Below are 23,622 nucleotides of genomic sequence, written 5' to 3' on the forward strand. Positions count from 1 at the left end.
CAATTGAAATCAGTTTGAAAATTTAGACATGACTAACAATAGTTCCCACTGAAATCAATAGAAATTAAGTGTAACTTTGCCTGGGTCCAACACAGCATACACAAATGAAGAAGTTGACATTTGGGACTAATTTCTAAAGTTGTGAGTCTGTTCAAGTGCTGGAGTTACACAAACCCTTGAATCACAATGGAGAACTGAGAGGGAGCCAGTGCAGATGGGCCAAAATAGGTGTAATAAACCCAGCAGCAGGGCCAACAGGCCACTAGGGTGTTCTGTTAGCTCTCATCCACCCCAAAATGTTGTTTAAACACAAGCATTACATTATTTAGATTAAAATTAACAGTGTGCATGATTCATTCAGAGTGCAGAATTGGACAATGAGAGGATGAGAGAAGGGTAGACCCAGCCTGCCCTATCATCCCTCTCCCCACCCCACATTTCTTTGTGATACAGTGAGCATCCATCACCAACAGCAAGTAGTCAAGAGGCTAACCCACATGATTCCCAACCAAACCTCTAGCAAAGTTTATTAAGTGTTCTGGGAATTTGATTGCAAGGATTACAGACTGTGGTGTTGGCCCTAATCCAAGGATGTATGTGTCACATCTTGTCATCCTAGGACAGCCTTCTCCAACCTCTGGTGCCCTCCAGATGTGTTGGACTACACCTCAAATCATCCCCAGCCAACATGGTAATGCAGGCTGGGGGCGATGGGAGGGGTAGTCCGACTGATCTGGAGGGCACCAAAGGTTGGGGAAGGCTGTCCTAGGATGTTTAATGATGTCTGCTCCGGTCCTGAGGAGCTCCCAATAGAAGTAAAAGGTTGCCCCACAGAGGTCAAGGAGGACCCTTGGAAGTGCCTCAAAAAGCACGAGCAACTCAGTGCCTCACCTGAAATGACCTCCAGTAGCAACATGAGCTTGAGGCCATCACGGAAATCTTCATCGATATTCTCAATCTGCGTGCCGGCTTTCCGCAGGTGGGAATTGCACCATGCTGTGAAAGTCTGAAGGGGGAGAAAAATGAAGGAAGATGAGGCTCTGGAACATTTAGACTTGAAATGTGCAGACTGGTATAATGCTGATCTCTCTGGCTCCCATAAGGCAGCATGAGATCCAAGGCAAACACAAACTAACTGTTTTTGGCATGGAAAGGAGACGTCCACAGAGTGCCAGCTCTCTGCTCCCCCTTCATTCTGACTTGCATAGCTGTGGCTTTACTCCAAAACTGAAGGGGGCTGCAATGAATCCTCATGAGACAGGGTATGGAATTTGGCCTCAACATGGAGCTTTGTTGCTTCTGCAACTCTCAGCTCTCCTTTGGAAAGAGACTGTGCTTCTGGTCCTCATGTTCAAGGGGAAGCCTGAAGACAGTCTTTCCTTCTTCAGCACAGCAGAAGGCAGAGTGTTGTTGCTCCGTCTTCACGTGCCTATGCTGAAATCTTCCTTTCTTTAGCCCCTGACCCAATCCCTTTCAAAACACTTGAAAAGAAATTGAACAAAGAAGGCTGCACAGATGCAAAATGAACATATCCTCTTCCCAGTTTGCCCAATTCATTCTTGGAAGTTTGCACTGGCAGAAGTAGATTTTAGAGTAGACTCCCAAATCTTGCTGGTCCTGAGGAATTCCCTCCACCCACAATAGCACCATAGCTGGGTGGGGCAGAAGGCAAGGCAACAGTGGGCCCAAACTAACGTGGGGTCCCTGTTGCTGCGCCCAAGTGAAACTCTTCCAAGGCCCCATGCTGCTGCTTAGTGGGAAGGGGACTGTGCAGAATTTGGCCACCCTTGGCCCATTATTCTTGCCTGTGGCGGAGTTCATTCAGAAGCCCCTCAAAGTACCAACAGAGGGCCCCAGACAGAGGGCCAATGTGGCCTCAAAATCTGACTCTGGTGCAGCTTATTGTACTCCCAACAAAACGTTTGATTTCGAAAACCTGTTTCCACACATTGATAATCACTGGCACTGTAAATGGATACCGGGGCTACAGCAGCAGCGAGAGGCAATTGGATCGGAAGTGCACCAAAAGTGATAGTGGGAATGGATAGCAAGGCATCAAATTCCCCGTGAACAGGTGTTATGTTCAGACCAGTGGAAGCTGGTGGCTCTAATGTCAGTGGGGTGGTGTATCCACTCCAGGGTTCAGTCAGAACTCTGAAGGACTAGCCAAGGTGCTCCTCCTCCACTGGTTCAGACCAGGCTAAACAGATGACAATTCTGCAGCCAGGCAATCCAAGTTCTGCGCTGAGAAAAACTGGGTTTTGCTACCAGTAGGCACGGAACCATTTTGTAGGATTTATTCTACAATGTTTACGACTGTGCATCGTTTATTCTGGTTCTGGCAAGGGGAGGGGTGGGGAGCTACGCATGGCACTGAAGCTCCATCCCCAACTAAGGAAAATCATACCCAGTCATCATTTTAGTATCTGAGATTCCAGTGCACATAGTCCTCAAGCCTTGGAAGCATATCTTTGTACCCATCAGGGCTAGAAACTTTTTTTAAATGAAAGCCACATTTCTCAGGAAGTTGAATTTTGCACCAAAGTAACACTTCTATGGAATCAAATGCAGTCCTGCCTATAACTAACATGGAAAGAGAATTGGCTCTACCACTGAAAGCTCTCTGTCCTTGAGGGAACTAGCATTTTGCAAAACAAGACCAGGATGAAACAGCATTACCAACTGTAGGAAACAACTTGAACAGAAGTGGCTCCTTGTCCCTTGTAGAGGTTGGAAACCCCACAAGCACTCTGGATGGCCTGCATACTGGCCCCTGTGTTCTGCAACAGAGAAACTAGTCCAGCTTGGATGCAGGCAAGGGAATCCCCAAGAATGGGAAGTGGCATCAGCAAGGAAATGTAGGTAACCCCTAAGCCCCAGAGAAGCCTGCCCCAACCTGGTGTTTATCAGATGTGCTGGACTGCAACTCCCATCATTCCCAGGCAGCATGGCCACTGGAGGAAACACATTCTCTCCTTCCAACCCCTGTACAAATCATGCACGCCCCAGCTAGGTAGTAAGCCACCCTTCTTCCTGATATAAGTACAAAGCTATCTGGAACAAGGGGTGGTGTGCTTTGGTCAGGTCTCACCTTCTGCTTGCTGCCAGCAGAGTGGTGAGGGGCGGGGGGATGGGACTTTTGTTCACTCAGCCTGAAGCATGCTACCTCTGAATGCTGCAACCATGCAGAGGACAGGTGCTCCCCTCAACAGCATCTGCAGGGGAAACAGGAAATCCCACTTGCACATGGCTGTGAAGAAGGTATAGGTAGGGGAAATTGTGTTTGGGGGGCATGTTGCAGAGGGAGGCTTTGCAGCAGAGCAGCTGTGGCCAGGCATTTGGAAATGTGCATTGGCCAGTTCGGTGTCCTTCTAGACTTACTTTAAGAATTCCAGCATATTGTCTGTAGAACCTGGTTGGAGATTTTGCTACTACGTCCTTTCCCAACTCCACTTAATCCAAGGAACAAACTCATGACATTTACAAGGTTTTCCTGCCTGCATACATGTGTGTGTGTCGGGGGGGGGGGGCGGTTGAATGAGTTCCACATATGGTGAAATCTTTGTGGTTGACAATGGAGCCACAAGGGCACAATGCCTGGTGCGGACTTACGTGAGCTTGTTCAGGTTCCCTTTTGAAAGCAGAGCAAGTAAGCAGGGATTCTGGGTTACTCCAAAATTGCAGAAACTTGCATATGCACCATCTGTGCCATCACGCTCATTTTCAGGAAGAAGACACCATGGGACATTTGAGGGGAACATGTGATATGGAGAAAGAGGATAGAAAGAAGTCCTCTCTCTCACTCTCATATATGTACGTGTGTGTGTGTGTGTGTATATATATATGTATATATATATATGAGATCATCAATGAAGTCTATTCAGGACTGACAAAAGGAAGGACTTCTTCACACAATGTAATTTGAGGAATGCATGGCCACAAGATGTGGTAGCAGCCATTGGCTAAGATGACTTTAAAAGGGGATTTCACACATTTCTGGATGACAGGTCTATCAATGGCTATTAGGCATCAAGGCTAAATGAAACATCAATGTTCAGAGGTAGTATGTTACTGAACACAGTTACTGGGGATGGCTATTGTCTGCATCAGTTGCTACTGGTGGGCTGCCAAGAAGCATCCAATTGGCTACTGTGGGAAGCAGGATGCTGGACTATATGGACCTTTGGTCTGACCCCTGAGGCAAGACTGTACACTGCTGAAGACCAAAACATCTTGTTCAGCCATACAAAGCAGCCCACAAACGTTCATAGCCCACAATAATTTTTATTAGTCTCCCTGCCCACATATCCCTTAGGAATTTGTAACATATTGGAAGTCTGGAAATAATAAAGGACCTGCATTCTTCCTATTTACAAACGCTTCCCTGCTGGGTCACTTGGAGGCAAGTTTTGCTCACTGCAGGCAAGCAGCTGTTTATAAGCAGGTAATATGGTTATATTTAATACCAAGTACCTTGCTGGTACCCAGCATTTACAATCAGGTCTGTGCACAGGTATCAGTATGGTTCGACTAATAAGAGGCAAAATGCACCCAGGACAAAGCACTGCCTTAAAACATCCTCACCAACCCACAATAATACCTGGATGTCCGACCAGGCGTGCTGCCTCCCTCCACTGAAGGTTCACAGGGACACGGATCCTCACACTCCCCCACCCCACCCCACCCCAAGCAAACAACTGGCCACATGGGAATCAATTCTCAACGGCATTGATTTCCCTGCATGGTCTTCAATATGGTTTAAAGGCCCACAATTCTTCTGATTTGCCCTTTTAGGTTCAATGAAATCCACACAAATATACCACGGGTGTGGCTGCTACTGTTAAGACTTTTTGAAACATTCAATATCACATTCCTGTTACTCAGAAGCAGTGCATTTTTGGCTATGAATAGGGCCTGTCATTCTACATCAAGTGTTATCTGCAATACCTCAGCTCCAAACACCACCACACACAGAGACAGGATCACGGGGGTGGGGCCATCGACACAGCCTGATGAGCACAGAGATCAGTTCAGGAGGCCAGAAATTGTGAGCTGGAGAGCTTTCGGCAGCACAAGGCTTGTTTTGACAACTGTTACTAACCTCTGTTCATTCAGAAGCTTGGAGGCAGAGACTGATTAACTGAGCAGCAATGCCACACGCGGTTATCTGAAAGAGCCAATATGGCTGGGCTAAGCAGCACAGGGAGCTAAAAAAAGGAGACACACCAGCTTCAAGAACTCTTAGAATCTCCTCCACTCCCTGCTCCAGTCCATCCCCTTATCATCTGATGGAGGGATTCCACTTGAAGTGGAAAGTGAGACAAGGGCTCTCTGGCAAAGGAGACAGGCAGCCCGGCTGAAGGGCTCTCATCAGAAAGCTTGAAGAGGAGGAGGAATCTGGCTTTCTGCTTTGTCCTCTTCAAAAAGGCCAGCAAACGTGTTCGGGCACAGTAGAAAGTGACGGGCATTGGAAAGAATCTGGAAAGGGCAGTTGGGGGTGGGGTGAAAGAACCTCAGCTGTTCCTCTGAAGGACAGCCATGCTCTGGCACACAGGGCGTGGCAGAAGGATGTGGTAGAAAGCAGTCACCAAGACAAAGGGAGCAGTGTCAGGTTGGCCTTCCTGAGGTATCACAAGGATTGGGTGCAAAGGGTGGCCACCACCCTTGCCGACATGGTAACACTGATCATAAATCAGCAAAGCCTCACCTGCTGTTCTTAACTGGAAGGGAAGGGGTGGAGGTAGATTTCCTATCACAGAAGGGGTCCCCTGAGGTAGGCTGATGTATGCAAGGCAGTGCCAACCCTCACACAAACAACATGTTAGAGCTGGCCCAATTGGCTGCTTGGCTGCCTCGAAAAAGGGATGCCAGTTTGCCATCTAGTCACTGTGACAAAGCCTATTGCTTTGGATGTCTGTTGGCCAGGCTATCTGCTGAGGAGGGTGTGTATTTGGCTGCAACGATGTTCTGCTTGTGCTTATGTAAGCAGAGCAAAGATGAGAGAGATGCCCTAAGTCTCCTGTGCTTCTGTAACCAAAGGCATCTAAGCCTGGTAGCTCTGCCCCTGGAAGTGGTGAGCATGTGACAATATGCATTTTCTTATTTATCATTGATGCAGTAGGCCTGGAACAGAGTAGAGAGCCCCATTAACAGCCAAGACCATCACCAAGATCCTGGCTTATTTTAGTTACAAAATGTATATATCACTCTATATACAATAAAATCCCTGAGCGGTGAACAATAAAAAGAAAGAAAAGAATCAAAATACAGAACTAAATTCTTTAAAATCAAATTATGCCAATTAAACCATGGCTGGCTGGTCAGGGAAGGGTTATTTAAATAAAAATGTCTTCAGCAGATGCTGAAAGCAAAACAAAGCCAGCCTGATGAATTCTCATGCACCGCAACTTTACCACTCTCCATCCCTCCATTTTTCTCTGCCCCCTCCCCACAACAGCTGGGAAGTTGCACATCAGTCCTGGCATAGTGTAACACGGCCCTCCAGATGTGTTGGACTACAGCCCCCATCACTCCGAGCCAGGGATAGGATAGTGGGAGTTGTAGTCCAACACATATGGAGGGTGCTAGGTTGGGGAAAGGATGGTGTAGTGGTTAAGAGAACCTTCAGATCTGCCACAAGCTTTGCAGACTGCCTCTGGCAAGCACTTTTCCCTCGTAGCATCAGCCCACTGTCTGAAATATGAGGATTACACTGAACTATCTGTCATAAGGATGGCAGAGATAATGCACATGAAATGTTTTGAACATCTGAAAAGCACTATAAGTGCCAAGTATTATATTATTACACCAACGTGAAAGACAGTAGTGTTGTAAACTGCCTCGAGTGTCTTCAGGCAGCACAGAAATTGCAGGAATAAAAATAATTACATCCGTCAGAAAGAGAAAAAAATCATTAATTCTCAACAGCACAGGCAGCAAACAGAAGTGTCAGGACACCTTCAGCAGTGGTTGCATCATCAACATCTCCAGCCTCTGGCCCAGGAAGGAGGACTGCGCCTGGCAGCCTCACCTCTTTTATCACCACATGCGCATTTATTCCCACACTCTGAGGAGATTCACCCTGGGGGCCTGAAAGGATTGGGAACCAAAACCCGCACACCTCACGCAGCAGAGCCCCTCCTCACTCTGTCGGGTGGCACCAGGAAGCTGGGTGAATGAACAGGGCATACTGTGTGTCTCCTTTCCAACCCCCTCCTCTACACGGCTGCTGGCCAATCTGAGCAGGCTTTGGTGAGCTAAGCAACCAGGAATGTCGCTTTGACAGTTTCTAATGAACCATTCATCTGACAAGGAGGGGTGGGGGGGAAAGGCTCTTCCCCTGAAAAGCAAGAACAAGAGGATCTGAATTTTTTTGTTTGTTAAAAAGCTCCTGAAGTAACCTCAAAGCTGCTAGTGTCAAGCTTCAGACAATTTAGGAAGAAATGTGCAATGCTTGTTTATGATCTCCACCCCCTCCCCTCCACAAAACCCAGCTTTATTGTCAGGAAATTTAGGTTCCACCTCAACAGGAAGAAAAGCTGCCATACCAGAAGGAATGAATAAAGGCTTTTGCTCCAGAAAACAAGAATAAAAGAAAGGGGGGAAAGGGGGGGAGACCAAAAGAATCTTTTTAGCTGAGCTTTTAAAGAAATGTTTATTTTATAAAAAGAGCCCATGTTAGGGACATTTTGTCCCTACCCATCAGGCTGCCTCTGGGTACAGACTCTGTTCGAAAAGGTACTACAGTTTTGTATTTGGAATCATTAAAAAGAAGAGGCCTTATGGCTAGTTGTACAACTATCCAAACCAGATGTGTAGGAGCAAGAAAGCGCGGGAGAACAGAAGACAAGAGTATACAGATGTTCCTTGCACAGGGTTAGTTTCCACCTATATTTAATGCTCCACTTTCATACACACACCCAAAAGTTCAGGTCACCCAAATATAATCAGGTGAGAAGAAGCAAGTCCAGAGTAAATGACACTGTAGCCAAAGCAATGGCAAACACACACACCATTTTCCTTTCACATCTGGAGCAATTATAAGCTAGGGTCTTTGAACAAACTGCCAGATAAATGCATGTTATGGGAAAGTACTGTTTTGTGTTCACAAAATGGAGAGAACAAGGAGACATGCTCGCCTAGGTCCCCCAGAGATGCCTTCGGCCACACAAGCTAAAATGAGACTTCCACACAGAAATCATAATCCCCCCAACCCCAAGCTGTATCACAAATATCTTTTGAAAGTCTCTTTCGTTTCAAAGTGGGTTGCCATGTGGCATGGACATGTGTAAGAAACACAAGACCAAAGTCCCATTGGATAAGTGGAACTAGTTGCTCAATTCTTTGGAAACCAGCCACTGGTGATCCTACCCTATCCCCAGCCATCAAAAGCCAGGTTCAATAACACATCTTATACTGCTCCCAAAAATATTTACAGGTTCAAGTCTCTGGGGCAGGTTCTCGGAATGCCTCTCTCCACACACCCTTCAGGACCCAATCTGGTACACAGATGGTGGGCATAGCACTTTCTTGGTCAGTCTTAAAATGCTGGGTTGCAAAGGTTGAATTATACCTTGTGGAATCAGGCTTGGGAGCAGCCCTAGGCAGGGAAGGGAAAAGGATCCTAGGCTTACAGTGGTTCATCTCATCCTGCCCCCAGTCCTGAAGGCCCACCCCAGCATGAAAGGTGGGTCAGAGGCCAAGCTGGGAAGTCCCACTTCAACCACCTGAAAGAAATAAAAGAAACAAACTGTCTTCCAGCAGACAGAAACTTCCTTCCATGATGGCTTGGAGCCAATGCTCATACAACAACAGCAAGTGACTATTTACAGGCCCCAACTAGGAGCAGGGCACAGCTAGCGGCGCAAGGTGTGAACCTGCCATTAGGAGACTTGTGTGAAGTGGGGAAGAAGGTGTGGCTTGTCATTATCACTGAATCATAAGGAGCAAAGCAGGCTGGCTCTTCAAGAGCTGAGGCTCCTAAGAACAGACAGGAAATGCATGTTGCTATTTTCTATACAAATACCTCAGTAGGCTTTAAAGCCATTAGCCCAGACCCTGTGCCTGGAATGTAGGCATTTCCCCCTTGTCAATGAACCTCGTCAATGAAAGCCTTGCTACAATGTCTAGAGTTAATGATAGATCTACAGACTCCAGTGGCCCTAGTGCTCTGGCACTTACTCTTCCAACCACCAAACCAGTTGCTGGCTTTCTCTGCCTCAGCATAACATTCATTCGGTTCACTCCAAGTGATTACAACCTCCTGTAACCAAGAGCAAAATTCATTTGCCAGGCGGAGACAGCTGAGGCAAGACTCAGCTCTGAGAATCTGTTTTCATTTTTCAAAAACAGAGCAAGTTTCTAGCTCTTATGATGAAGGCATGCTGCAAAATACATATGCAGTGCCTGCTGAAAGTACGGAAGGAAGAGAGGTTGCTAAACAAGCTTTCCAGCAGTAGGGGAACAGCTCTCTTGTCATCATCCCCTCAACTAGCAAAACCAGAAAATAACCCCAAAATTAGAAATCATGCAAATGGCATGACATTTGGAATACCTTTGTGCAGAATGTCTTTAGGACAGTGGGGATGTAGCTATGTCCAGTACCCAAAATGTCTTCCCTGCTTAATCTGTAGAGCCCACTATTTTGTGGCTCATAAATGGGGAGTGGGGGGCAGATTAAACATTGCCTGGTTACAAGCAAATCTTGGAGACAAGTCAAACACAAGAAAAACCTTTAGAGCCGATCTTCTGCTCTCTCTCAAGCCAACCATGCCTTAAGGTCAAACTGCAGGCGGTGCAGGAATGTTCCAAAATTAATAAGGGCTTAAACACACTATTTTGAAATTGGGCGTGACTTGGCATTTAGGAAAAGAGAAGCAGCTAATTAAGTGGGCCTAGTTTCAGCAGGGCCTCGTTCCGGCAAGTTCTTCTCTTGTGCACACCCTTGACAACAGCTCAGGGCTAGAAAACTCTGTTCCTAACCCTTCACAATGGCTGCGTTCAGACTCTTGCTTGCTAGGGGAGTAACAAACAGGAGTCTGGATTTGGATGCAATACTAAGCTTTTTCCTCCTGGTGAGTTCCTGGTTACTGAAGCCACTTCCACTGGCAGGAGGAGCCAAGTGGGAGCGATCAAAAAGCCTGCACTAGCATGTTTCCTAGTGAACCATAAGCCAAGATTCTCCAGAATTCTGGCATATTGTTTTGTGCAAATGCAGTCAATCTCTTCACTAGATGAAAACTTGGTTCATCAGCGGTGACAGTCATGAAACAGCCATCGATGCTCCAGTTTAGTATTCTGTTCTCCTGGCAAGACTTACTGAGACACATGTGTGCATGCACGTCTGCGCCCATGTGTGATATAAAAGTCAGCCCCCTGAAAAATGCCAACTGAGACTCCATAGTGAATCTGGAGGCAAAAAGAGGTGTGGAGACATTGGCACAGATGCGTCTGGGCTTCCAGCAGGTCACTTTTTATGGGAATAAAGGCACTATCATACTACAGCTTCCTTGCTTTCTCTAAGAAAACTAATTGCTCACAGGGCTATAGTGGCTTGAAAGTTGAAACAGGGGTCCAACAAGAAGCTGTGAAGCATAAAGAAATCCTCCCCCATTCAAGTTTTTCTCTCCGACTTCTCACACTAGCACAGCAGTGTCTTCAGATTTAAGTTTCCCTTTGCATATCATGAGGACAAGAAGCTTGCTTTAGTAAAGAAACTGCTGTAATCAGGAATCCAACACTTGCAAATTCTGGATTCAGTAATGAAGCCAAGCTTAGATATCAGCAGTCTTGATCATGAACCAAACTGTCTGCTCCTTTATATCTTAATCCAACCTTATAATTGCCCATACCCCTAAGGTGAATAATAACTGTCTCTAGGCAACCAGGCAGGAAGGTTTACAAAAGTTGGATTTTTAGGTCACAAATGAATAGCATGTAGGTGTGGGCTGGCAGGCTAGTAACACAGGTTGTGGACTAGTAACTTGTGGACTAATTTACCAGGTTGTTTCACCTAAAACAGGGGTATCAAACCTCTTTCAACCTGTGGGCCAAATTCAATTCTGGAGAAGCTTTTGGGAGCCAAGTTAAAGTGGTGGGCATGGCCAAACACAAAAGCAGGCAGGGCCAGAATACTAAAAGTACCAGCGTATTTTAGTTTAAAGCTCTTATTTCCAGTAACTAAGCCTTAGGAGAGGCATTTCAATCTTAGAGAATGGGAAAACACTACAAAGAAGCTGGGAAATCATGAAATGATTGGTATTTGGGGTCAGACTGGGAACCCAGGAAGGCTGGATTTAGCCTGCGGGCCTGAGATTCAATACCCCGACTTAGAAGTTCTCCCAAACATGTCCCAGCTCATCAGAGCCTTCTATAAAATACCCAGCGTCTGAGCTTCCACTTTGTGCATCTGAAGTAGGCTACTGCCTACAAAATCTCTTATTTCACAGTTTGTCCACAAGACCTTAAGTTGCTACAGATACTGTCCACATTTTTAAGCTATGCTTTACTACCAAAGTCCATTATAAGTTTGCTCTTTTCTTAATGAAAAAAATGATGTTACCTGTATATTGTGAAGAGTTCCCCAGCAGATTCCAGCATCTAATGTCTGCAGACTGTACAGCCCTGCCCATCAGCTGTTCTGTTCCCCATGATATGGCTGTTAGTTTGGAAGTGCCCAGTCACAATTATGGACAACTACCCCTCTATTAATCATAGCCAAGCTGCTTTGGAAACCCAGCTGGATACTGCCAGAGGCTCTGGCCACCTTTAAGTGAACACAAGCCCTCACTGTGTAAATATCTCCTCTTGGGATCACCATTATTTACATCTATACAAATACAGACACAAAAACTGCACGCTCTCTAGGTTAGCACATGTCTGCCCTATCATTCCCTACAATAATCCTGAGAGGGAACCTAGTATTGGAAAAACCATTACGTCCCCCAAACAGTATGCACCATTAATCCCAAAGTAGAAAGACCTTTCCTGTAACCAGTTCACAGCTGAGACTCCTCAAAGTGGAGGAACCGACAATTCCACATCAACATCCCACATATTCTGTTAATAGAAAACCTGATTTTAAGGCAGGAATAAATTAAACCACCAACATTTGCATCATTTAGCCAGGGATGGGGTGGAAGAATTGGCAGAACTTGGATTGATTTCAGGACCTACAGGGGACAGACTAGAAAGGTGAGGTTCTGAAAATTTTGAAAGATGGGGAGGACGACTGGGTTGCTCCGGTGAGGGGGGGGCAGGGGGGAGAGGAACATCTGGCGGGAAATTGAAATATGGATGGAAATTTAAATATATGTATTACTTAGAGGGCCCCTTCATGGATCACTGCCTTGTTGTGGCGAAGGGGCTTGCGTAACTCAGTGAAGCCATAAGCTATGCCGTGCAGGGCCACCCAAGACGGACAGGTCATGGCAGAGAGTTCTGACAAAATGTGGTCCACTGGAGAAGGAAATGGCAACCCACTCCAGTATTCTTGCCAAGAAAACCCCATGGAACATATCACAAGGCTAAAAGAGATGACGCCGGAAGATGAGCCCCTCAGGTCAGAAGGTGTCCAATATGCTACTGGGGAAGAGCAGAGGGTATTTCCAAGTAGCGCCAGAAAGAGTGAAGCGGCTGGGCCAAACATGAAAGGACACTCAGCTGTGGATGTGTCTGGCGGTGAAAAGAAAATCCGATGCTGTAAAGAACAATATTGTTTAGGAACCTGGAATGTCAGATCAATGAATCAAGGTAAGCTGGAGGTGGTCAAACATGACATGGCAAGATTGAACATCGACATCTTGGGAATCAGCAAACTAAAATGGACAGGCATGGGCGAATTTAATTCAGGTGACCATCATATCTACTATTGTGGGCAAGAATCCCTTAGAAGAAATGGAGTAGCACTCATAGTCAACAAAAGGGTGGGAAAAGCAGTACTGGGGTACAATCTTAAAAATGATAGAATGATCTCAGTACGAATCCAAGGCAAACCATTCAACATCACAGTAATTCAAGTCTATGCCCCAACCACTGAGGCCGAAGAAGCTGAGGTTGATCGGTTCTATGAAGACCTACAACACCTTCTAGAACTAACACCAAAAAAAGATGTCCTCTTCATCATAGGGGATTGGAATGCTAAAGTAGGAAGTCAAGAAATCTCCGGGATAACAGGCAGGCATGGCCTTGGTGTACAAAATGAAGCAGGACAAAAGCTAATCGAGTTTTGCCAAGAGAACATGCTGATCATAGCAAACACTCTTTTCCAACAGCACAAGAGGCGACTCTACACATGGACGTCACCAGATGGTCAATATCGAAATCAGATTGATTATGTCCTTTGCAGCCAAAGATGGAGAAGCTCCATACAGTCAGTAAAAACAAGACTTGGAGCTGACTGTGGCTCAGATCTTGAGCTGCTTCTTGCAAAATTTCGGCTTAAATTGAAGAACGTCGGGAAAACCACTAAACCGTTCAGGTATGACCTAAATCATATTCCTGATGAGTATACAGTGGAGGTGAGGAATAGATTTCAGGGATTAGACCTGATAGACAGAGTGCCTGAGGAACTATGGACGGAGGTCCGTAACATTGTTCAGGAGGCAGCAACGAAATCTGTCCCAAAGAAAAAGAAATGCAAGAAAGCAAAGTGGCTATCTGATGAGGCTTTACAAGTAGCTCACGAAAGAAGGGAAGCAAAAAGCAAGGGAGAAAGGGGAAGATATATCCAACTGAATGCAGATTTCCAGAGAATAGCAAGGAGAGACAAGAAGGCCTTCTTAAATGAACAATGCAAAGAAATCGAGGAAAACAACAGTATGGGAAAGACTAGAGATCTCTTCAAGAAAATTGGAGATCTCAAGGGAACGTTTTGTGCAAAGACGGGCATGATAAAGGACAAAGAAGGCAGGGACCTAACAGAAGCAGAGGAGATTAAGAAGAGGTGGCAAGAATACACAGAAGAACTATACAGGAAAGATTTGAATGTCCCTGATAGCCATGATAGTGAGGTCACTGAACTTGAGCCGGACATCCTAGAGAGTGAAGTCAAGTGGGCCTTAGGAAGCATTAGTAACAACAAAGCTAGCGGAGATGACAGTATTCCAGCCGAGCTATTTAAAATCCTAAAAGATGATGCTGTTAAAGTGCTGCATTCAATATGCCAACAAATCTGGAACACTCAACAGTGGCCACAAGACTGGAAAAGGTCAGTTTACATTCCAATTCCAAAGAAGGGCAACGCCAAAGAGTGTTCAAACTACCGCACAATTGCGCTCATTTCACATGCCAGCAAGGTGATGCTCAAAATCCTACAAGCTAGGCTTCAGCAGTATGCGAACCGAGAACTACCGGAAGTACAAGCTGGGTTTCGAAGAGGCAGAGGAACTAGAGATCAAATCGCCAACATTCGCTGCATCATGGAGAAAGCAAGAGAATTCCAGAAAAACATCTATTTCTGCTTCATTGACTACGCTAAAGCCTTTGATTGTGTGGATCACAACAAACTGTGGCAAATTCTTAAAGTGATGGGAGTACCAGACCACCTTACCTGTCTCCTGAGAAACCTGTACGAGGGTCAAGAAGCAACAGTAAGAACCAGACATGGAACAACCGATTGGTTCAAAATTGGGAAAGGAGTACGACAAGGCTGTATATTGTCACCCTGCTTATTTAACTTATATGCAGAGTACATCATGAGAAATGCCGGGTTGGATGAATCAGAGATCGGAATTAAGATTGCTGGGAGAATTATCAACAACCTCCGATATGCAGACGATACCACCCTAATGGCAGAAAGTGAAGAGGATCTAAAGAGCCTCTTGTTGAGGGTGAAAGAGGAGAGTGCAAAAGCTGGTTTGAAACTCAACATTAAAAAAACGAAGATCATGGCATCTGGCCCTATCACTTCCTGGCATATAGAAGGGGAAGAAATGGAAGCAGTGACAGATTTTACTTTCTTGGGCTCCAAGATCACCGCAGACAGTGACTGTAGCCATGAAATTAAAAGACGCTTGCTCCTTGGGAGGAAAGCTATGGCAAACCTAGACAGCATAGTAAGAAGCAGAGACATCACCTTGCCGACAAAGGTCCGTCTAATCAAAGCTATGGTTTTCCCAGTAGTAATGTATGGCTGTGAGAGCTGGACTATAAGGAAGGCTGAGCGCCGAAGAATTGATGCTTTCGAACTGTGGTGCTGGAGAAGACTCTTACGAGTCCCCTGGACTGCAAGGAGGTCAAATCAGTCCATCCTAAAGGAAATCAACCCTGAGTGCTCATTGGAAGGACAGATAATGAAGCTGAAGCTCCAATATTTTGGCCACCTAATGCGAAGAGAAAACTCCCTGGAAAAGACCCTGATGCTGGGAAAGACTGAAGGCCAAAGGAGAAGGGGACGGCAGAGGATGAGATGGCTAGATAGCATCACGGATGCAATGAATATGAACTTGAGCACGCTCCGGGAGAGAGCGCAGGACAGGAAGGCCTGGCGTGCTATGGTCCATGGGGTCATGAAGAGTCGGACACGACTGAACGACTGAACAACAAATTACTTAGAGGGAGATGACACTTATGTATAATTGTACTGTTTAGTACATTTATGAAATTTGAAAGTATAAATGCTTTTATAAAAAATACAAATATAGCCATATTATTATTATGGTTTATTTTTCTGCTGTCTTTCGGCATTCAGAGTTGTTAGAGATGAAGGTATAAACTAAAGAACTGTGAAGTACCCAAGTATATGTTAGCTTTTGCCAGCTGGAAAAATAGGGGTGGTGGGATTTAAAAAGTTGAAAACTTGAAACAAAAGAAAGGTTTTATTATCTGGGCTTAGAAACATTATGTAGAGTTCAACATTATCAGGCAGAAAAATAAACTCCTGTTTTTTTATTAAAAGCTCAGAAAATAGCCCTATAATGTAACTATGGAGTAACAGTAAGTTTGGATATTAAGCTAAACTTTATAACACTGAATTCTTCAACAGGGTTTCACGTGCTTCAGAAAATGGAAAGCTTTGCATGAACTTGGAGTCAGAAACTGTGTTGCACAAAAAGAACTTGCTACAATGTTGCAGGAGCAACAAGCTTGGCAGGTTCCCAGAATGCACTTCTGGATCAAATTCCGGAACATGTTCTGTAACATTTGAATGTACTTTTCAATATCAAGTCCCAGGAGAGCTACTTGTTTCATAATCCAGACACAGTAGCAGTGCTGCTAGCATCAGTAACATTGTGACCTTTGAATCTTGGACCTACGATTTGCAGCTGTGTAAATTGGCTGCATCAATATCACATTTTTAACACTGCTGTATGTATTCCACTCATTGTTCTCAAAGAAAACATTCCATAAAAGATTTTTCAATTTCCTCCCAATATTTCCAGTTCTCCCATTTCTGATGGGGGTGCAGGGAGGAGAGGGCAGGAAACACATCTACCTGAGCTCACATCCTTGCAACTTTTTCTTGTTTGTTCCCTGGGCCTGAGCACCTCTAGGACAGGCTGAATAAATAAAGAGCAAAGAACACTGAGGAGGGTGCTAACAACTGCTGAGATTTGAAGGGGCAACCTCCTCTATCAACCTCACCACGACTGCTCTGTTTTTACTTTACGAAATACTGCTCAGGTCAAGGTGTACCAACTCCATCTGATATGGCGGCTGCGTCCCTACCTTCCCGACCATCTGCTCCCATCAGTAGTACATGCCCTGGTCTCCCCTTGTCTAGACTACTGTAATGCACTCTACGTGAGGTTACCCTTGAAGACGGTTCAGAAGCTGCCACTGGCGCAGAATGCAGCAGCTTGCCTGATTAAAGGCAGCCGCTGGCATGATCACATTACCCCGGTGCTGAAGGAGTTGCACTGGTTACCAGTTGTTCTCCGGGCCAAATTCAAGGTGCTGGTTTTGACCTTTAAAACCCTATATGGTTCCGGCCCAGCCTCCAGCAACACCAGACGGGCTGCTCAACAAGATCAGCCTCAGATGGCCTTCTCTCTGTCCCATCAGCCAGGACAGCTAGGTTGGTGAGGATGAGGGAGAGGGCCTTCTATGTGGTAGCCCCCACTCTGTGGAACTCCCTCCCTATGGAGCCGGATCCACCATGCCCCCTCTTTAATGAGCTTCCGCCACACATTAAAAACGTGGTTATTCAGGCAGGCATTTGGGGTGGGTTAGGGTATTTTTAGAAATGCAATGTTTTAATGTGGAATTTTATTGTGTTAAATTGTTGTATTATTGTACATCGCCCAGAATGGCCAGGTGACCGGCCAGGTGGGCAATTAAGAAATATAATAAATAAGTAAGTAAGAAAGGTGTATAGGGGCCATCCCGTTGTATCCCCATAGCTACCCTATGAGTTGAGAGGCAGTGACCAGTTCAGTGGTGGAGCACAGAAGGTGCCAGGTCCAATCCCCAGCACCCCTAAATAAAGGAGCTCAGACAACAGGTGATGGGGAAAAAGCCTCTCTCTAGAGCCATTCCCAGCCAGAGTATATAAGCCTTCCCCAACCTGGTGCCTGTCAAGGGCTCCTTGGCAGCCTCTCTCAGTCTAATCCAGTAGCCAAGTCCAGACACAGACAAAGGGATTATTTTCAAAGCTTTATTCCTCTTTTACAACTTAACAACTCTACTGTTAGCAGCTAGATATGAGCAGCAGAGTACCTATGCCCTAAGTTGGAACAGTTGGTCCCCATTTGAAGGAGAATCACTGGCAGACCCTGAACTTATGGGCTAGGGAGAGTCCCTCCCTTTTCCCTTGGATCCTCTGGGCGCAACCGTTGTTTGTGCGCCAACCGGGCACTATGCCTCCTTTCTGCGCCCTCCATTTGGCGCCGCTCCCTGCGTCGGCGTCGTGCGTCCAGCAAGTCTTCTTCCGGCGCTCTCTCATTCCCGGGACTGCTATCTATGCCAGGAATGCCGGTGGGAGGAATCTCTGCCACCTGTTGGCCCTGGGAAGGATGCACGCGCTCCTCTCCCAGGAGCAGCTGCTCTTCCTCAGAATCAGAACTACTCTGGGATTCTATGGGCTCAGTGTCCACCCTGACAGTGCCCTCCAGATGTGCTGGACTATAACTCCCAACATCCCAGCATGTAGTCCAACAAATCTGGAGGGCACCAGGTTGGGGAAGGCTGGAGCAGACAATACTGAGCTAGATGGACAAATAGTCTGACCAGATATAAAGGCAGCTTCCAATGTAATTTGTGGCAAAGATCAACCAGGGGGCACTTCATGGCCAAGCAAGAAATCCAAACCCAGGGGCTCCCTGTCTCAAGTCCTAACATTTTTTGCTCTTCTAGGATTAAAAAGATGGCTCCCTAAGCTATGGCAGGCTTTACACGGTGCTCAAGACAGCAAACTCCGAAACTGTGTCACCCACTGAACTGAGGAAGATTTAGAAGGCTCACCCAGCCAAATTGAGTTATCCAGCTCCAATCTGGAGAGAGAGGAATGACCAGGACGCTTTAGTAGTAGCCCTTGACTGCTGCCATTACTCACATTCCCCCTCTGTCCTGGAGCTTTGCTGGATTCAATCCCAGCTGGGCTGCTGCAGTGCAGCTCTTTCCCTGCCCCCACTGCCTTGAATACAATTGCAGACTAGCAGGGGGGACCACAAATTATTTGTTCTATGCTCACCCCAAGGGATGGGGGGGGAGCAAACCCCAGCTACAACGTTCACAAATCACAACATATGTGGTGGAAGGCAGCTTTGTGCAAGCACTGCTCTTTCATTAACCTGGAAGGTCAAGGAAGGGACTTGTGGATAATGTACTCATGTTGCCCAGCAACTTCCTACGCTTCTAGGACTTGGAGTACCGAGGCAGCGACCAAACAGCCTCCCAGGGCCAATTCTGCCACCCTGGACTTTTGAGTCAAAACAGGAGGCAAAGAGGTACACAGAAAAAGAGCCTTCCTGCCAAACGAGCTTCCAGAATAATCGCCCTAGAAATGGGGAAAGCGAGGAAGGAAAAGGCTGAGGCATCCAACTGACTTGCTCCACAAGGAACATAGGGGTCCCAAACCTTTATGCACTGGTGGGCCCATTTCAAATTTTGATAGTGTTGGAGGCTCTCACAAAATGGCTGCCATTATGGGCATGGTCAATCACACACACACAAAATATTTCCCAGAAAAGTAACTTGCTTAAGAACCTGGATGCAACACAGAGATGGAGTTTAGAAGTCCACAACATAAAACCACCCTTTTGAACCTTCAGTTTTCTGGTCAGCACCCATTTCACAGAAGGCAAACTGACGAGGCTCAGAGACAAGTAACTTGGGCAAGAAACTATGTATAAGGCAGAGATGAGTCTGAGCCCTAAATGCCAAATCACATATTTGCCCCCACAAAGCACAACAAAATACACATTGCTCAAAATATCCAGGCAAAAAACACACCACACCAAAACAAACAAACAAGGTAACACACCCCACACTAAACCAAAGATAAACAAAAAACAGGAAAAACAGAAACACAATACAGGAAACACACCCCCTTCATTCCCCAACACCCCCTCTAGCCTCCCAGAATGCACCTTTCTTTTTTTCCTGGCCATTCTTCAAAATGAAGTGCTAGCCTATAGCCACGCCCATTATTTTCTGAGAATGCCTCTGGGTGCCCACTTGGGGCAGTGAGACATTCTTGGAAATAAAGGCTGTGCTGGAGCCTGGGGTGGGCAGCATGCCAGCCTCCCAGCTTTTTTTAAAATTAAAACTATTTTAAAAACAACAACAACATTAGGGGAAGTAGGAAGCCTGACAGGTGCCAAGGGGGGTCCCTGGGCACCTTGATGCCCACTGGTGCAACAATGGGGACCCCAGACTGACAAGAGCTCAGTCTGGCTGGGTGACAGATGAGCAGGCCTGCCACTTGGAGCGGCCCTCCCTTTTTCAGTCCAACTTCCTGTCCATATGCTAAAAGGAGAGCCTTTTGTCTAAATGAGGGGTGAAGGAAGCTCCATGCAAAAGTCTCCAGGAGAGCAGCAGTTTCGCAAGTGGTGATTTTGTGCATTCAGGTGGGAGGGCTGACAGGAACAGGAGGCTGCATGGAGGCGGCCAAGCTTGCTACTTTAAGTACTGACAAACTGGATTTAAAGTGTGACCTCAGTCACAAGACCACAACCCAGCGTGGGCTGGGGGTCAAATGAAAAGGTGCTCTATTTTGCTAAATCCTACCACCAAAAATACCCAGAAATGCCCAGCTACAGCTCAGGTTAAGACTTTTATGTGGGTGGCAAAGCTGAAGCTAAGTGACCAAAAGAGAACACACCGGAACCTTCCATAAGCCAAAGGGGAAGCAGGAAGCACGCACCTGGAATGGTTGTAAACAAGCAAACATGCCAGGGCTTCCTTTAGGGCTGCCTTCCCCAACCTGGTGCCCTCCAGATGCAATGGGACTACAACTCCCATCACCCCCAGCCAGCTGGCCTGACCACTGTAGGGAGAGTCTCAATCCAGCCCCAGCACTACCCTTCACACCAAGGCCCTCCCCTATATTGCACCTGAGCTAGGACAGACATTAATACATCACTCCTCTGGCTCAAAACAGCAAAAACGAGATGCCTCCTGTTATTCTGCACTATGTATAGCCACCTTCTCCTGCATGAGCAAGCCATCAGCAAAGGGCTCTTTAACCTCCCTGTCCCCCATCCAAACCAAATGAGCCCTTGGCACTGTATGCACCTCAGCTGATCACTTGCATGCTTGAATATCAGCCTGAGCAGCTGAGCTGCCTTCAAGGGAGAAGGGAGCAGTCTGCCAAAGCCCCAGTTGCTGTTCAAGCTGAGGAGAGGGTGACCAAAGAGCCCTTTGCTGTGCAGTTCACAAAGATGAGCAGGTGGACCCTTCCCCACTTCAAAGTACGGCCCCAGTGAGAAAATGCCAATCAAGGGTCTTCACTGTACATAGCAACCATCTCAGATTCAGAGTTTGCTTCTTTTTTAAAGGTGAGATTGGATTGCCATTTCATTCTTTACTTATGCTGCTTTATCAGTTCTAATTTGCCTAGCTTTAGTTGTCATTTTGTTATTGCTCATAGAGCTAAACACAAGCGTACTGGCTTCCTTCAGACTTGGAGTGTTCAGAGCACAGCCCCATCCAATGCAAACGCTTCCTTCCAGTATTTGACAGATTACTCGGCCCAGGTTTTTTTTGGGGGGGAAGCATTGCCTCTGCTTCTTCTTAAACCCAACAGGCACCAGCTCACTGCCCCTCCTCAGGATACTGTAGAGCAGGAGTCTGGGCCACTTGAACACAGAAAACCAAATGGGGGAGAGGAGGGGAAGAGGGAGCATTTTCTGAATATTGCTCAGATGAGACAGAGACCCTGGTTGGGAATTCACTTGACTGAAAGTCTGGGACACTAACATCACCAGTCAGGGCTGGGGTGAGGGTGTAACAGTGGTATCAGTATCAGGCACTCCCATCCCATTTTGGGAGCCTGTTGCCCCCTCCCCTGCTATCCCAGCCAATCATTTTTGATTCAACAGAAAGAGACCGCCAATGAGGGTGATGGGAGACCTCCCTGTAGAATCACATCCAAAGCCCCCAAGGGCAAGGGTGGAGGATGAACTGGTAGGTGCTCATTTGAACATGCTGAGACCCAGCACCGCTAAGCCCTGCGATTCGTTCCTACCTTCGAAGAGGCCAAGAACCAAGCTCCACCCAGGCAGCCTCCTCACCTTGACATTCCTGCTGTTGCACCAACAGCACCAGCTACCTCCACTTGCTTTCTACAGATTACAGAGACTGGTCCAGGGTCCATTGCTCTTTCAGTAGTGGGCAAACAAGTAGATCCAGGATAGTCAGCAAGACAGCTTAAAGATGCAAGATCAGACCCCCAAGGTGGGAAGCATACAGATATTTATATTTACAGCTCTACTGACAGAGCTAGTGCAATTTACCAGATAGATCTAGTAGACCTGGGATTCATGCATTACTTTTCTACACTTGGACCTACCTTTGAATATGTGAATTACGGGGACAGACCTGTGTATGCAAAATCATGCATCTCTCTCTTGCGCACACACAGCAGCCAAGATTAGCTGCTGCTCCCTGCCAAATGTATTTTCAGGGGTAAACCCAGGCTTGCCACTCTAAAGCATGAAGCAGCCCTGGGTTCAATTCCCATCTTCAAATTCCTCATCTGTGAAAAGCGCAATAGCAGCCATTTTACAGGGATGCTGGGAGAGTACACATACATAAGAATAAAAAAATCTAGCCAATGCCACATTGGTGCTGATGGCCATGCATGGAGCTGGGCTGCCACCTCCTCTTAATTGCAACTATGTGAGGAAAGTATCCCAAGTCCAGAGGCTGTGATTTCTAGGTAGGTTTGAGGCCTGGCTCCCCCGCAATCCAGCACTCCCTGGGAGGAGGAAACCAGAGCACACTAGAAAGAACAGGATCTCTCCCTTTACTGGCACAAACTTATCTCTGCCTGTACCTCACTCCAAGTAGGCTCCTGGTTTGTGCAACAACATTTGCACTGATAGGCACAAAGTTTTGAAAAGCCATCCATATATTGAAAGCTGTATGTAAGAGAGATACACACAAAAAGGAACAGTACAAGAACTTTTCTCCCCCCAACTCATCTGAGGTGACAGGGGTGGAGTTAAGTGGCATAAAGTGCCCAGAACAGATCTGATCACTACCCATTTGCTACGTTCCTGCTGTGGCTGTTCAAGCACATGAGTGAACAGCACATTCTTGGAGTAAAAATACTGATGAACAAATTCATATCAAGGAGCACTGATGTGCAGGCCTAGAATACGATTCAGGAGATGGCAAGCTTGCCAACAGCCACTCAACTGTAGTGATTCAGAATTCAGTGTAGGCAATCAGTCAAGAAATTGTTTGTAAACTGAAAGAGAACTGACCCAGCCCCTAAAGATGCCACACGGATGACTTACTAGCCTGCCTAACTAACTTTGTAGACTTATTTGCAAGGCTGGGATAATGGTTCTGTGTCCCTTAAGGGAGCCAGCCTCACTCATTTGGATAGAAGAAAGTGCCCCCACTCATAGTTATCCCACAGTCAATTGAACCACATTGCCACACAGGGAGAGGCTGCCAAGGCACTGGCAGAGGGGTGGAGGAGAGTGGTCTATACGCATACACCTAGTATTCAAGCTTCCAGGAGAAGACCTGCTGTTACTTGCCCCAGTGCCTGGAAAAAGGAGAGGCAAGAAATGAATCATACCTATTTGGAGACAGAGGGCGGGGGGGGGGGGGGAATCTGTCAAATGCATTTGGGAGAACAACGCTCTGAGTTTTAACTTGCCAACCGATTCAAAGCCCTTCCCCCCCCTCCTCTGGCTTATGGGACAGTGCATACTTGCAGATCCAGAACCCCCTACGTATGGTTGGTTGCCCGCACTGAAAGCCAGGCATTTTATTACTCATTTACTATAAAAAGCTATTGTGTGTGTGTGTGTGCGTGTGCGCACGCGCACACACACACACACACAACAGTGGAGATCTACCAAGTGCATCATCAGAAACACTATTTCCATGATTGCTGGCTGGCTTTCAGGCCCAATGGCTACATTTTACATTAGACTGATGTTCGGTTCCAAGTAACTGTCAGGCACCACTGCTGTGAAAAAGGGGCTCACCGATCCCTTTCAGTTG

At 46.5% G+C, this 23,622-nt stretch overlaps 1 protein-coding gene across 2 annotated transcripts in view; it reads right to left on the minus strand.

Annotated features, from left to right (window-relative positions):
• ACTN4 (actinin alpha 4) overlaps positions 1 to 23,622 on the minus strand; it is a 114,955-nt gene that overhangs the window by 54,808 nt on the left and 36,525 nt on the right. For both annotated transcript variants that reach the window (XM_084814870.1, XM_084814869.1), the window contains exon 2: positions 892 to 1,006. In XM_084814870.1, coding sequence (XP_084670996.1) covers positions 892 to 1,006 — 115 coding nt within the window. The remainder of the gene's footprint in view (positions 1 to 891; positions 1,007 to 23,622) is intronic.

The sequence above is a fragment of the Heloderma suspectum genome, chromosome 10 (assembly GCF_057233095.1).
Source record: "Heloderma suspectum isolate Gila_16-S chromosome 10, 16-S_ref, whole genome shotgun sequence".
In the NCBI taxonomy this organism is placed as follows: domain Eukaryota; kingdom Metazoa; phylum Chordata; class Lepidosauria; order Squamata; family Helodermatidae; genus Heloderma; species Heloderma suspectum.